The 14,980-nt window shown below is 34.9% G+C and overlaps 1 protein-coding gene across 1 annotated transcript in view; it reads right to left on the bottom strand.

The window, feature by feature from the left end:
* The window catches only part of CWC22 (CWC22 spliceosome-associated protein homolog (S. cerevisiae)), a 35,328-nt gene extending 21,978 nt beyond the window's left edge, over positions 1-13,350 (bottom strand). Inside the window, exons 1-9 of the mRNA XM_006878953.1 lie at positions 13,270-13,350; positions 10,353-10,417; positions 8,550-8,660; positions 6,314-6,559; positions 5,040-5,168; positions 2,495-2,663; positions 1,914-1,967; positions 312-447; positions 13-219 (exon numbers count right to left, since the gene is read on the bottom strand). Of these exons, the coding sequence (XP_006879015.1) occupies positions 13-219; positions 312-447; positions 1,914-1,967; positions 2,495-2,663; positions 5,040-5,168; positions 6,314-6,559; positions 8,550-8,660; positions 10,353-10,417; positions 13,270-13,350 (1,198 nt within the window). The remainder of the gene's footprint in view (positions 1-12; positions 220-311; positions 448-1,913; positions 1,968-2,494; positions 2,664-5,039; positions 5,169-6,313; positions 6,560-8,549; positions 8,661-10,352; positions 10,418-13,269) is intronic.
* Between the last annotated feature and the right edge of the window lie 1,630 nt (positions 13,351-14,980).

Raw genomic sequence — 14,980 nt, 5'->3', positions numbered from 1 at the left:
CCCCAGACTGACTAAGAACATCTTCTGGATTGTAGTCATCCTCCAGAGGGAGCATGTGGGTGAACTGATCATCTTCCTCCACGAGGTCAAGTCCGTCCAAGATAACAGGGTGATCCTTGAATCCATCCTTTCGCACTGCAAACATCACCTCAATCATATACTGAACTCTTTTGTCAATTTCAGACTCATGGAGAATGTTTCGAAGTCGTTCAAATATAGCTAAAGTTAAATGGAAAAAGGGAATAAAATAAGTAATAGAGTATTAATAATACATAATAAAAAGCTCAATATCAACGCAAGGAGCAACTCACCATTAATGCCCCGCGGCGATACTTCTGTTAATTTGAGGCCACATTCCTTGAGAAAACCAATAGCTACTTCCACACTGTCATCTGTTGGTCTTTCCAGGAGCAAAGTGAGCATCTCTAAGCATAAAACTTCATGTGCCTTGAAGAGGATGTAGTCATTTGAAAGACAAAACATACTTTTAGACACACCAAGTTCTACTATTCACTACACTATGACTACATAAAACATATCATCAACTACAACTATTACTATCAATTATAACTAGTTAATAGTAATTTTAGTCAATCTGTGCACTGCATGGATAATATTGCATAAATGATGATAAATACTTTATGATATAGTCAATACTCCAAATACAGGAAACAATTTTTCTTTCACTTTAACTATCCAATATTTCCAGGTATCCACCTGAAATTGTAATTTGCTCTACAGAATATAACTACTGACATTATGCCACAATTACTCTTAAACATTATATACAAGAAATGCCATATTTAACCACAAAATACAAAATTAAATACCAAGTTTTAATCTGAGATAAGAGTTATTTTCATAACCACTATGTGAGGAACAGTAATAATCTTCTTTCCACAACCACAATTCTTTATTCCACTTCCCAAACTATTCACTCAACTACCCTGTTGGGTAGCAAACAGTTCTCAAGTTACATGATAATAATCTTACCAGAAACTATTTTCACAAATTACTGTCATGAATACTTTTTTAAAAAATCAAATAAAGAACCTCATCAACTTAAAAACTAATTTTTATAAGCAATGCCAAGTTGTGTATGAATATATTCTGAAAAGCTTTGCTGTATAAGTAAAATGAGTTGGAAGACATATTGAGTTGGAAGACATATTTAAGTTCCCCACATATGCTTTTCTAAAGCCAGTTACTTCTTAGAAATGAGGAAGAAAGAACTTTAAGTATCAATTCAAAAGAACTTTCTTTTTACACTGAACATAAAACACAGTGAGGAGGTCAAAGTCTTACATCTATGACAAAAAAAAAAAAATCTGCGCCATCCACAGGTGAGAAGAGCCACGTATTTCTCATTTTAATTATTTCCTGGAAATACCAAAAATATTTCACACCTAAGTGTAATCTAAAATTAAAAATGGAAATGTGTTCACATGTTGAAGACTTATGAAAGTAAGTTGCCATTACTGTACTAATATGATACTGTAACAGGTTAAGATCCAAAGGTTCTCTAAGAGTGACTAATACAATGAATCTTAGGTTAGGTAAGATTTTAAATGTTTTCTTTTAGTATCAAATGGAGCTCTAGTGGCACAATGCATACAGAGTTGCCCAGCTAACTCAAGGCTGTGTGGTTCGAATCCAGCTGCTTTCCAGGAGAAAGATGCGTAATCTCCCTTGTGAAAACTCAAGGGAACTAGGAGAAGGAACTTGACAATGAGTTGAACTTGAGTATCAAAAAACACTAATTGCTTTTATTACAGTTTTAAAACTAAAATACTGTCTAAACATTTAACTCAAACATTACGTATCAAAATAGAAAATGAGATGTTACTGAAGTGGTACTGAGTCTATCGTCTAATGCAACTGCACAGGACCAGGTACTGTAAACAGCAACTTACCACATTCTGATTAATAAGATGAGCCACAAATTTTGATGAAGTCAGACAAAGTTGCTGAAAGTGAAGATGAAGACAAAGTTAATCTCTGAACTAAAAGTAACTTTCACATTTCTAGTAAACCTAAATTCAATATTCTACTTAAATCTGTAATACAAAAAGCTAATTTTTAGGAAAGTTGTAAAATAAAAACAAGTACTTGTAAGAGAGTGCCATTTCTGGCTAAAATTCAGTAATTATAGGAATCATATTTTGTGGTCAGGAATATTTTAACAGAACCAAAAAGTCCTCTTCACATATGCTATTTAAATTAAAAACTTAATTTAAAAAACTGACTTTTTTGCACAATTCCACATTGCTTACTTTATTGATGAGAACTCTGGTGGCCAGTGTGTGCTGGCAACCCAAAGGCACATAGTTTGAATGCACCAGTGCTCCACAATTTATAGCTTCTGAAAATACACTGAAGGGGCGGGTGGGAACAAGCTCTGACTCAACAGGAATGAGTTTTGAGTTTTATTATTGATATAGGTGTGTTGGTATGTCCCTATGTGGAAGCCTACATTTAAATCCATCATACATACCTTATCATTTCTTCGATAACCTTTACGGAAATTAAGAATTAATCTCTTGAGAATTAATTCTCCAATCTGAGGAAATTTTGAGTTGATGATTGCAACTAGTGCTGCATAAACATGAGTAAAGATTGGAGAAGCACTCTGTGCTTGGAGAACAGACCTAGAAAGTAGTCCTCTGTTTACAAAAAGGAAAAAAGAGATAAAAATAAATAACAATAAATGGCAAATTAAAAGACAATAAAATGCCATTGAACACTCATTAATCCTAAATCAAAATTAAGTTTTCACTGCCTAGTTAAATAAATACTGTTTTTGAGGAAACAAAATTTTAATCTGTGCTCTTATAAAAGATTAAAATTTTACAAATTATTTCTTTTGAAATACAATTTCTTTTATCCTGGTTCTTTCTGTTGCATTTACTAATAAACTTGACTTTTAAAAACTTCTTAGAAATAATTTAACATTTTCAAAAGTAAAGGACGGAAAAGACTTCTTTTGAAGTATGTTTATAGAATGTTTAAAGAATATTTTTAGTTTATTCTACTTTGTCTAAGATAATTTTAGGAATTCTTAAAGATTAATAATGTATAATGAATAACAAAACATTGTTAATATTTTTAATTCTAAAAATATCCCTAAGGATATTCAACTAGCATTCAAAGGATATCACCATAATTATTAAACTTTAGGGCATGACAAGTACAGAATTTCCCATGTTTCATTCCAAGGACCTATGGCAGAGAGCTGTTAATAGTATGTTTCAGAATTAAATAAATTTGGAATATAAGGAGCTTTCGTGGTCCAATGGCAAGAAGCTGTGCTGCAATCCCAAAGGCACACAGTTCAAGGCTACCAGCTTCTCCTCAGGAGGATAGGCAGTCTCCTCCAGTGGGTCAGCTATGGGTTGGTTCTGACTTTATGGTACACAACCACAACCACCACCACCACCTTATAAAAACAAACTTCTTCAGAAGCATGATGTCACTGGTATATTAAAATGTATGAGACAACAAGGAACCAGGATGATTTTACTTTAGAGCTTCTAAAATGCAGATCCCCCTCCCCCTTTAAACCAAAGATATTAACACAAAGATATTGAAAATACTGCTTTAAGTTAGTAAATATGTATTAAAAGAAAATAAGTTTTGATCCATAAAAAATAAGTAAGAAATTATATTTAGGCAAGTTAACATTTAAAAACATGTAGAAAAATGTTCAATATTCTACCCTTGGTGATTTTCAGGACTGAAAATTAGCCATTGCCTCTGCTGGCCTGTTCTGAATTTTATTACACAATTTATGCTCATGAAAAGGCCTAAAAAAATTAATCTGAAACACAAAGTCTAGGTTAAGGGTGTTAAAATATAAATTTGTACTTTATAATGGGTAATGACAAAATAAATGTATTTTCATGAAAAAAGGTAACTTCTCCCCTCAGAGGCACTGTAATTTAATGGGAGCTAAAATCACAGAATTAAGAAGTGGGTGCACCTGTGGGTCATAAGTCTACAATTTGTAATGCCTTACACAAATCATGTACTTTCTCTAAATCTGCTTCTAAATGAAATGGAGGAAACTCAATCTACCTTAATGGAGAGGGAACCCCTTTTGGTCAACTTTCTAATGTGAAATTAGATGAATAGATAAAGCAATGTGAAATGACATTTATTTATCAAACGATAGCATATTCCAAGAAGACTCATTGCTGTTATGATTCCAAATCACAGAAACCTGAAAGCTCAAGTAGTTGTTATGGGGTGTTCAAGGCAGAAGTTTCACAGCTGACCTTCCAGCGAGTTTTTAAAGGCTGTAAATCACACAGGAGGAGAATGCCTATCTTTCTACTATGGAGCAGTTGATGGATTTGAACCACATGCCTTTGGGTTTACACAATTCCTTACCAGTATGCCTTCACACCTCCCTTGGAAGCTAGGGTAGGGTGTCCAAAATTGTGATCTTTATGCAAGCAGATGTGCACAGACCTATGCCCTAGTTCATGGGTTCAAATTATCAACCTTTTGTTAGCAGCTGAGAGCTTAAACACTGTGCCAATAGGGCTCCAAATAGCATACAGGCAAGTTCTAGATTTTGACCCTTTAAACATTCTCAGTTAGTAAAACACATCCAGAAGATGGCATCTCTTCAGATTTTATAAAATTTAATGATGATAAATTCTGTTTTCATATTCTCATTTTGCTTTCATTAGAAACTAAATTGCTTTAAAGCAGCTCTTGGTTTTGTTTCTTCTCTACATATGTTTATTATCAATTATTCTTCATGGTTCTAAATTATTTGAGACATTAAGTAAACAAATGTCTATATAAAATTCATTATGTGGTATCAAAGCTTACTGAAAAGCAAAAGTTCCACCCAACCTCAACTGTCAGATCCCAGTTATTTGTTAGTGGCTTATATTTTTCTAAGAATTATGTTTTAAACATTCTTAATTACCTTTGAAATGAAGCATCACAAGAAATTTTTATTGCTCAGATAATTACATTTTTTAAAAATAATACTATGAACTATGCCAAATAAAACAACTGATGCTTACCTTCCTCGAACTATATTTTCTGCAAGAAGTTCTTGAATAATAATACCTATATTAGAAATGTTGACTTTATTGATGAGACCATTGATTGACTTTTTCAGTGCCTCCCAGCTCATCCTCTGGTACGCTAAGCTAAAAAAATTTTAATTTCCAAAAAATAAAATTTAATCAAAACTTAAAACTGCAAGAGGTTTATATGTAGTAAGAACATTTAAAAAGTACTTAATGTTTTTAATTTTAACATCATTTCCACAATAAAAATTACCCAAAAGTACGAGTATAGCAAAGAGATTACATCCTAAGCCATAGTCAGCTTTCTGCATATATATGATGCTGAAGGTACAGAACACCTGTTCTTAATAATATGAAATAATTGAATAAAGCCAAAAAAGGGGGCTGTTTTTAATGTCTACTATAAAAATGTGATAGAGACAGCAAAGTAAAATGTCTTAAACTTACAAAGGAATGGTAATAAATACAGGAAAAGAAATGGATTCATGGAGCTGAAAGAGTTCTCTACATTTTATAGATAACATTTCCACATTTAAGCAGTAACCCCAAAGTTACAACGGCTGACTGTTAAATAACTAGAATATCTGTCTGGTTTTCTCCTAATAATCCTACATTTACTTTAAATAAAGTTTGCTGCCAAGTTTAATTTTGGATTTATACTATTAATAGTATTCTTCATTCTTTATAGAAAAAAAATACCAATAAGGCATACAAGCTGTAAGAAACAACAGTCTGAAAATTATCTTAAAAGGAGTATTTTCTTCAACCTTATTCATTTGTCACAAGAAATAAAGGCAAAAATGCAAACTTCAGTGGAGCTTATGGACAGAGTAGTCTCTAGTTTGAGGTTTCTGTTCTTATAAAATGATACATATTTTCAACATCCAAGGGTAATTAGCTCAAAGATGATTTTCCTTTTACAAACAGGGCATCATTATTTTGTACACAAGTAGTCCCTCACTTAATGATGCTTTGAGTTATAAACTTTATTTACAACTATTTTTGGGGTACATTTTATCCTTAGTTAATAGGTACTACATGCAATGTGACAGTGCAACAAAATATGCTAAAGATATCACTCTCAGAAGTTCATGTGGAGTTGTTCAATGTTATGATTTATAGAGACCCTTTTATTTAAAAGGCTGTAGCAAGGAAAACCACTAAAAAAGGTACTTCAATTTTTGTCAGAACTGACTAAAGATGGAGTCATCGGAACAGATCCCAGTCATAAATCAGGAACATGTACTTTGTTATTAACAACATACCTGCTTTTATCTGTAATTTGTTCTTGCATCATCCTGAGCTTTGCAGGAGGAATATATGCTCCACCAGTGCGTGTAAGCAGAGGATCAAGTTCATCTTTCTTCTTCTTTGTAGCAGGCTCATCCTGAGCCGAGGAACTCTGGGTTGCAAATGGTTCTGGACTTCTTCTCCCAGGAGATGGCGATCTCCGGGACCTTTTCCGATCTGTGTCTCTTTCTCTTTCTCTGTGCTTTTCTCGGTCCCGACTCCTGGAATGTCAATTTATTTAAATGCAAAAAAAAACCCCAACAAAACAAAAAAACAACAAAAACCCCCAATATAAATACATTCTTACAATGAACCGCACATGAATTAAATGAGTAGAAGCCCACAAATCCAGACTAGGAAAAGTGGTTTAGACCAGTGAGGAAGTATTCAAGGAAAAATGTAACTTAACTTAGGTCTTGAAGGTTTCATGGTGGTGCAGTCATGAAGCACTATACTGTTAGCCAAAAAGTTGATGGCTGGAATATACTACACACTCGACAAGAGAAAGATGTGGCAATTTGCTCCCTTGAAGATTACAGCTTTGAAAATCCAACACTTAGTTCTATTCTGTCACACGGAGTCACCATGAGATGGAATCAACTCAGCAGCTACAGATTTGGTTTAAAGGTTTCAAATGATTTAGTGTGGGGAGAGGGGAAGGATGTAATGAAGACAATGTATTCTGAAAGTGTATTCTGTAACTAGAAGCAACTAGGTTAAAAAAAAAAAAAGGAGGGGTGGAGAAGAAGTGTTCAGGCAACAAAGAATAGCAGCAGCAGGTCATCAAGTCAATGAAACGCTTTGTGATCCTGTGTGACATGGAAGAACGGATGCAATGGGGTCTTTAGGCTTTGTCTTCACAGAAGCAGATTCCCAGGTCTGTCTTCTGTGGAGCCATCGGGTGGGTCTGATCTATCAAGCTTTTGGTTAGATACTGAGCTATTTGACAATCTGCAACCGGGGCTCCTCAGAATGAGAAGAAAATTCAGGAAACAGTAAATAGTCATATATTATGGTAGTCAGAAAAAGGAATTGGAGTCAGATTTTGAACTCTTACATAAACATCAGAATGCGAAAGTATATATGTAGTCTTGGTTGTCAATGGAGGACCAAAATCCTGAAGACACTGAAAAGGATACAAAGCTTGGGGAACAAAGAGAATACAAGAGACAATTTTTTTTTTAAATCTAGATGACTGATGAGAGACAAACAGGAAAATCAGGAGAAAGCTAATCTGATGAAGATGACAAATGTAGCTTAAGGTATCTCTGAAGGAGTAAGGCAGAAGGGTGCTAAGAACTTGTAAATAGAACTTGGAAAAAGTTGATGAGTGTACTTCATGAAATACTTAAACAACAAAATTTGTTAGTTTTAGCAGATAGCAACACTGGGACATTAGGATTCCTTTCACTGATTTCTAGACACTAAATAATATGCCACTGATATATTTCTCTTCAAATTAATGTGTTTAAGAAACATTAAAAATAGAGGGGCTTTTGGGTCCCTACATGGAACAAATGTTTCTCAATTGCTGTTGTTATATATTATCAAGTCACTCATGATTCCTAGTGACTATGTTATTAACCTACAAATTAGCAGTCAAATCCACCATGTGGTGTAGTGGAAGGAAGACGTGGTGATCTAGTAAGACTATGGAGCTGGTTATCATCAAGTTGATTCCCAGGTGTTGTGTAGTCCTGTTACCAGGAGGACCAGATAAGAAGTCAATTTCACCAAGAATCAAGAAACATTTTTATTTAGAATAAAACCCCACAAAAGTAACACTATTTATGGTGTCTTTCTCATATTATACAAGAAAGTAAATTTAAATAATTTTCTACCATAATTTATTTTTTTAATTCAGCAAAGCATCTCAAATTAGCATAAAGGTCAACCTTTACTATATGATAGTATAAAGAATAAAAGCTTGAACTTCAGAGTCAGACAGACCTGCCACATAGTGCATAAATATGACAGATTACTCAATTTCTCTAGGCCTCAACTTTCTAGCTGTAAAATAGATTAAAACAGTACTTATTTCATATATGTATTATAATTAAGAAATTAATGCACATGAAACCTATATTAGATAGCCTGGCACCTAAGAGCATTCAATAAAAGCTGGCTGCTAGTATTATTTACTTTTTATTATAAACCATAAAGAAGATGTAAACATAAAATTTTGCTATAGTAAAAATTTCCAGTACAAACCGTGACTCCATGCCACTATCATAAGAACGGTCTCGTCTTGAATGTTCATAGTCTGACCTGCTGTAATCAAAGTAATCTCTGTCCCTGGGGGATCTTTCTTGATCTGCATATCTAAAATAGAATAGGAAAACAAAAATTGTAAATTGGAAAAAACTGTGTTATATTAAGAAAGTCATATTCTGGTAATACTAAAAACACCTTCTGGTGAAACAACTTCTTGTGAAAACTGTCTTAACTGTTCTCAATACCCAGCTGAATTTGCTGATACATTTATTCAATCGTTTAGGCAAAATGAAACAATTCCTGAAATTCACATAACCAACCTCACTTTTCCTGATTCATACTGACCTTTATAGAAGACACAAAAGAAATATGTTATAATACTGTCCTGCAAGGAAGTTCCTTTGTTGTTCATTTAATTGGATGACTACACCAGAGACCAATGCCACTGGGTGACCTCTCTAAGTATTAGCTTTACTCCAGCCCCAAAGACTACATTCATCAAATGTTATTTTTGAATCGGCACTACTGTATAGCAATGAGAATAGATTTAAACTATCGAAACACAGGCAGACAGTACAACACCTGTTATTTAAATCTTAAAATTCAGTAAAATCAGGGCTGCAACTCTGAAGGTGTGCAGTTCAAATCCACCAGCTGCTCCACAGAAGAAAGATGTGCTCTTACCTTGCAACTTACTGCCTCTGAAAACCTGCCTGAGGTCAGTTAGGAGTCAGTTTCTAGTTGACAGTACAAGAAATATGCACTTAATATCTATACATTAGTATGAGAGTAATTAATATATATATGCATTAATCATATATGTATATAAATTAACTATTAACTACACACAAACATGTACACAGATATATTTTTAGTATAAGGAGTAGATGACTGGTGAAGTGAAGTAAGCAGAATTGAATAATAATTAACAGGATAACTATGAAGCAGAGGTTTTTGGAGATGTAGAAAAGTTGAAGAAGAAAGTAAAGACAAAAATAAAAGAAAAACCAGAAAACTGAAAGCAATTCAGGAAATTATTTCCTCCTTTTATAAATCATTTCTAATGATCATGAGCAAAGTCCTGATATGAATGCCTGATGTACATCAATTTTTGGGTCTTTGATCTGAACATAATTTTGGTAAATTACATAATGCATGTAAAAGATTTCCTAAATAAAACGCTGTGTAAATGTAGGACACCAGTAATAGCAGTAGTATTTAAAATCATGTAATGTTTTTATCAAAGAGCTCTGGTGCTGTAGTGCTTTACATGTTCCACTGCTAACTGAATAATTCAAATCCACTAGCCATTCAGCAAGATAAAGATTCAGAGCCTCCAGGAACTCAGGGTCACTATGAGTCGGAATGAACTCTATGGTGGTGGCTTTCTATTTTATTAACTTGAACTATTTTTAGTATTTAAGCTATAAAATCATCCCCTACCACCTAAAATGTTACATCAGATCCAAAATCATTTACTAGAAGCCCTCAAAATGTGTTTCAAGATGGATTCTCCCCATTGTTTTTTGATGCTATCAAGTCAGTTCCAACTCAACAGTGATTCTATGCACAACAGAAGAAGAAACTGTCTGGTTAGCGCTGTACTCTAAATTATTGCTATGTTTTAGCCCATTGTTACAGCACCTGTAGATTCCTTCTTCAACTAATTAAAGTTATACAAAAGCACATACAAAAGAAAAGAAGCTGAGTTGTTTATCCTATAAAGAAGACTTAACAGCTTATTTGTTCCAGTTATTATAAAAGCTTTCAATTGTATTCGGAACATATAAAATTGTTTACCTGTCTTCTGGTGAGGAGGTCCTCTGATGGGAATTAGAGTTTTCCCTTCTGTCATGACCAGAATACTTTTGAAAAGAAAGAGAAGAGCATGTGTTTTAAAACCGTTAAAAACATACAATGAATGTCTGGGGAAAATGGGGTACTTCAGAATTATGTACAAAAGATAAGGATAATTATATTAAATAGACAGTATAGGATAAAACAATTTTAAGATCAGGCAAGATAAATTGTTATGGCACTCATTTATTTTCACTGTGGACCAAATACTATTTCTAATAAAAAAAAGACAGAAGTTAATTAGATGCCCTCTAGTTTCTATTACATTCAAATGTAAAAAAAGCTATGAATTTGCATAGAATACTGATATTTTTAAACAGGTTCTCCTGTGAAAACCCAAATCAAGGGTTAAATGCCTGCTAGCATGAAGTTACATTTGAGTATTCTTAATTCTTAAAATGCTCCACATACCATCTATTTAATTTGGCTTAGGAAAACTATAATTTTAATACAGGTTATTAAATCTAGATTAAAACAAACAGCTAGAAAATAATTTATCTATTAAAGATAAATTCTTATAAAAACTCATTTCAACAAACAGTATTTGTATTTGATACACACAACACTAGGTAAAGAGACTTAAAGTACTACTGTTAAGATTTAAATCTTGACGTCAAATTCTCTGAAAAACAATATAAAAAAAGGATCTTTAATGTATCATGATAGAGATAAAAACAGTACAGTTTGGGAATGTATACTAGTTAAGAAATCAAAGATATTAAAGAAAACAAAATACATTAAGGAAACCAAATCAAATAAAGAAACCAAAATATTTATCTCTATAAATAAATATTTTATATATGTGGTCAATATTCCCACTATTAAGCTTTTTAAAATAATTAGAACAATTTTAATTAGCTTAAGAAAGAAAAATAAGAGCATGTTTACCAAAGGCAATCTTGAAATAAACGAAAACAAAAAAAATTAAATAATGAGTAATGTATTTTGTACATTTATATGCCTATCTACTTACTGGGAAACATATGCATTTAAAAATAGAAAATTATTCTGTAGAAGCATATGAACAAGCTCCAACTTCCTCTGACTTCATCACTACCTAATTAACAGTAGTTTTGAGCTAAATTACCACAACTGCCAAAAGAGTCCATAAATATGAGACATTTACCCCTACAAGAACCCAAGAAGAAAGGATTGGTGATTAACTTCTGGGGGAAAAAACTCAGCCCTTAAAGCTCCTATAGCACAAATCTATTCTGTTACACAAGTAGGAGTCAATCTGATGCCAATTGATGGTGATGATTCTTAAACTAGATTATATAGTATATAAACATGTAATCAAAATTTATAATTTAAAGTAGTCATACCTTGGCTATTTACACTAAATGAAACTACCTTAAAATATTTTTCTAATGTGCCAAAATTTTAAGAACTATTTTAGTCTGTACATAGGGAGTTGTGCTGCTAACCCAAAAGCCATGCCTTTCTGGTGGTTTGAATACATGAGCAGCTCTTCTGGAGCTAGATGGGCAGTCTCTTCCTATGCAAGTTAAAGCCTCAGAAACCCAAAGAAATAGCAGCTATCAGTTAGTTTAAACTCAACAGCAATGAATGAAGGAGAAATGTTCAATATATATGATGCTGTTATGTGCCATCAAGTAGCCTGTGACCCACAGTGACCCTATGTGTACACCTCTGAAGCCTGCCCGGTCCAGAGCCAGTCTCACTGATTCCGATATACCTAGCACCATTGCCCCAGTTACTATATCATATATCAACCTATCTATCTCATCCAGGGGTTTCCTCTCCTAGCCTGTACCTCCACCTTTCCAAGCACAATATCCTTCTCTTAGGATTGGTCTTTCCCAGCCACATATCCAAAGTATGTGAGACGGAGCTTCAAAATCCTAGCCTCCAAGGAGAAACTTGGTTTCATCCTCTCAGACTTACTTGTTTCTTGGTGGTCCACATATATTCAAACTTCTCTAGCACCACAACTCAAAGGCATTGATTCTTCTGCCATCCTTAGTCATTTTCCAGCTCTCAGACACAAAGCAAGTAAATGCAAAGCTTGTATCAAGCATACCATCATCTCCAGACTGACATCGCTGCTGCTCAGTACACTGGAGAAGTCCCTGACAGAAGATTTTCCCACTGCAATTCGTCTTTTGATTTCCTGACTGCTAGTGCCAAGACTGTTGATTGTGGAGCCACACAAACTGTATTTACTAACAACCTCAAACTCTTTTCCATCTATCATGGTGCTGCCAATTGGCCCAGTGGTGAGAACCTTTGTCTTCTTGATGTTGAACTTCAATCCATATTGTAGACTATACTTCTTGACCTTCTGTAACAAGTGCTTCACTTCCGCCTCAGTTTCAGCAAGCAATATTGTGTCATTTACATAAGGTAGGTTGTTGATAAGTCTTCCTCAAATCCTGATACCACATTCCTCCTCATAAAGCCCAGCCTCCCGAATGATCTGTTCTGCATATAGATTGCAAAGATGTGGAGACAGGACACATCCCTGACACAGCCCTTTCCCAATTTTGAACCATGCAGTGTTTCCTTGCTCTGTTCTGAGGACTGCTTCTTAGTCTGACTACAGGTTTTCATGAGTACAAACAAGTGTTCTGGGATTTTTACTCTCCTAAAGTTAGAGGAAATCTCCATCAAGACCTGAAGTGCATATATGGAGCACAAGATTCATTTCAGGAAATCACTAACTTACATCATAATGTTGCTGTTGTTAGGTACGGTTGAGAAGAGTAAGACTTATAGTGACTCTATGAACAACAGATTTGAACCCTGGCCACCCTCCCACTTCCTCACACATTAGAGTCCATAGTAGCAGTCACTGTGTCAATCCACCTGGCTAAGAGTCTTCCGCTCCCTTGATTACCTTTCCAAACATGGTGTCCCTCTCCGAAGAATAGCCCCTACAAGCAACATGCCTGAAGTATGTGAGATGAAGATTTTTCATCTTCGACTCCAAGAAGCACTCTGGTTGCTCTTTCTTCAAGACATATTTGTTTGTTCTTTTGGCAGTCCATGGGGTATTATTTGGTACTTTTCTCCAACACCACAGCTCAAAGGAATCAATCGATTATTCTTCTGTCATTTTTATTCATTGTCATATACGTATTTTCATATTTTCACGTATGTAACAAGTGATGAGAAAGACCGTGGCCTTAATCAAACACACCTTAGTCCTCAAACTGACATCACTGCTCCTCAATATGAAGCAGTTTCTGGCTGCAGACTTACCCAGTGCAGCATGTCTCTTGGTTTCCTGACTGCTGGTACCAATGGTGTTAACTGTGGATCCAAGTAAGACGATGCTGTTGACAGTTTCAATCTTTTTTCCCCATCTATCATAATGTTGCCTATCAGTCCAGAGGTAAGAATTATTGTTTTCTTGATGTCATGCAATTAATATTGAAGGCTGTATTCACTGATTTTCTGTAGCAAGTGTTTCAAGTCCTCTTCACTTTCAGCAAGCAAGGCTGTGTTATCTGCACAGGTTCCAGCTTCTCATACAATTTGCTCAGCATACAGACTGACTAGGTTTGGAGAGAGGATACAACCCTGACACACACCTCTCCTAATTTTAAACAAGCCGCATTCCCTGGCTCTGTTCACACAACAGCCCCTTGGTCTAGGTGTAGGTTTGCATGAGTATAATTAAGTGTTCTAGATTTCCATTTTTCTCAATGTTAAGCCATAACTTGTTTTGATCCATAATCAAATGCCTTTACAGTCAATAAAGCATAAACAGACATTCTTCTGGTATTCTTTACTTTCAGCCAGGATCCATCTGACATTAGCAATGATATCCCTGGAGCCATGGCCTCTTCTAAATCCTGCTTGAACTTCTGGCAGTGCCCTATCATGAACTATCGAGATCCTGCACCGATATATCAAAACAGTTCCGCCGAGAGAAGGGACGAGGATTAGATGAAGACACAGAGAGCCTCCTCGTTGATCACGAATCCCTCCTTTTATTATCTCTAAAAAGGCTTATATAGGTTTCCGAAAAACACACCTGTAGGGGTAATCACATTATCTCATTTAGGTTTCCTTTCGAGATGGTTCTAGCCAAGATGGAATCAGTTCAGCTGGCTTTACAAGTGTAGTGCTAGTCTAGGCTTGCAAGTTAGCCAGGACTCTGACAATGAACTATTCTAGCAGCTTTCGAATGATCGTTAGCAGTATTTTGCTTGCATGTGATATTAACAATATTGTTTGATTATTTCTAGATCACCTTTCTTGGGAATGGGAACAAATATAGATCTCTTCCAATCAGTTGGCCAAATAGCTGTCCTCCAAATTTCCTGGCACAGAATGGTGAGTGTATCCAGGGCTGCATCTGTTGGTTGAAACATGTCAATCGGTATCCCGCTGATCCCAGGACCTAATTTTTTGCCAATTCCTTTAGCCTGTTTCAGCTTCTTCCTTCATTTCTAGTGAGTGGCTCCTGCTCATATGGAACCTCCTAAAATTTTAAAGTGTCAGTCAATTCTTTTTGGTACAGTGACTCTGTGTATCTATCTCTCCAACTTCTTTTGATGCCTCCTAGATCATTCAACATACTGCCCAAAACATTTCTCAAT

This window comes from Elephantulus edwardii, unplaced genomic scaffold (genome assembly GCF_000299155.1).
Source record: "Elephantulus edwardii isolate Elephantulus edwardi_28Jun2011 unplaced genomic scaffold, EleEdw1.0 scaffold00001, whole genome shotgun sequence".
Classification (NCBI taxonomy): Eukaryota; Metazoa; Chordata; class Mammalia; order Macroscelidea; family Macroscelididae; genus Elephantulus; species Elephantulus edwardii.
Note: the sequence above shows the minus strand (reverse complement) of the source record. Positions and strands in the feature narration are given on the sequence as shown.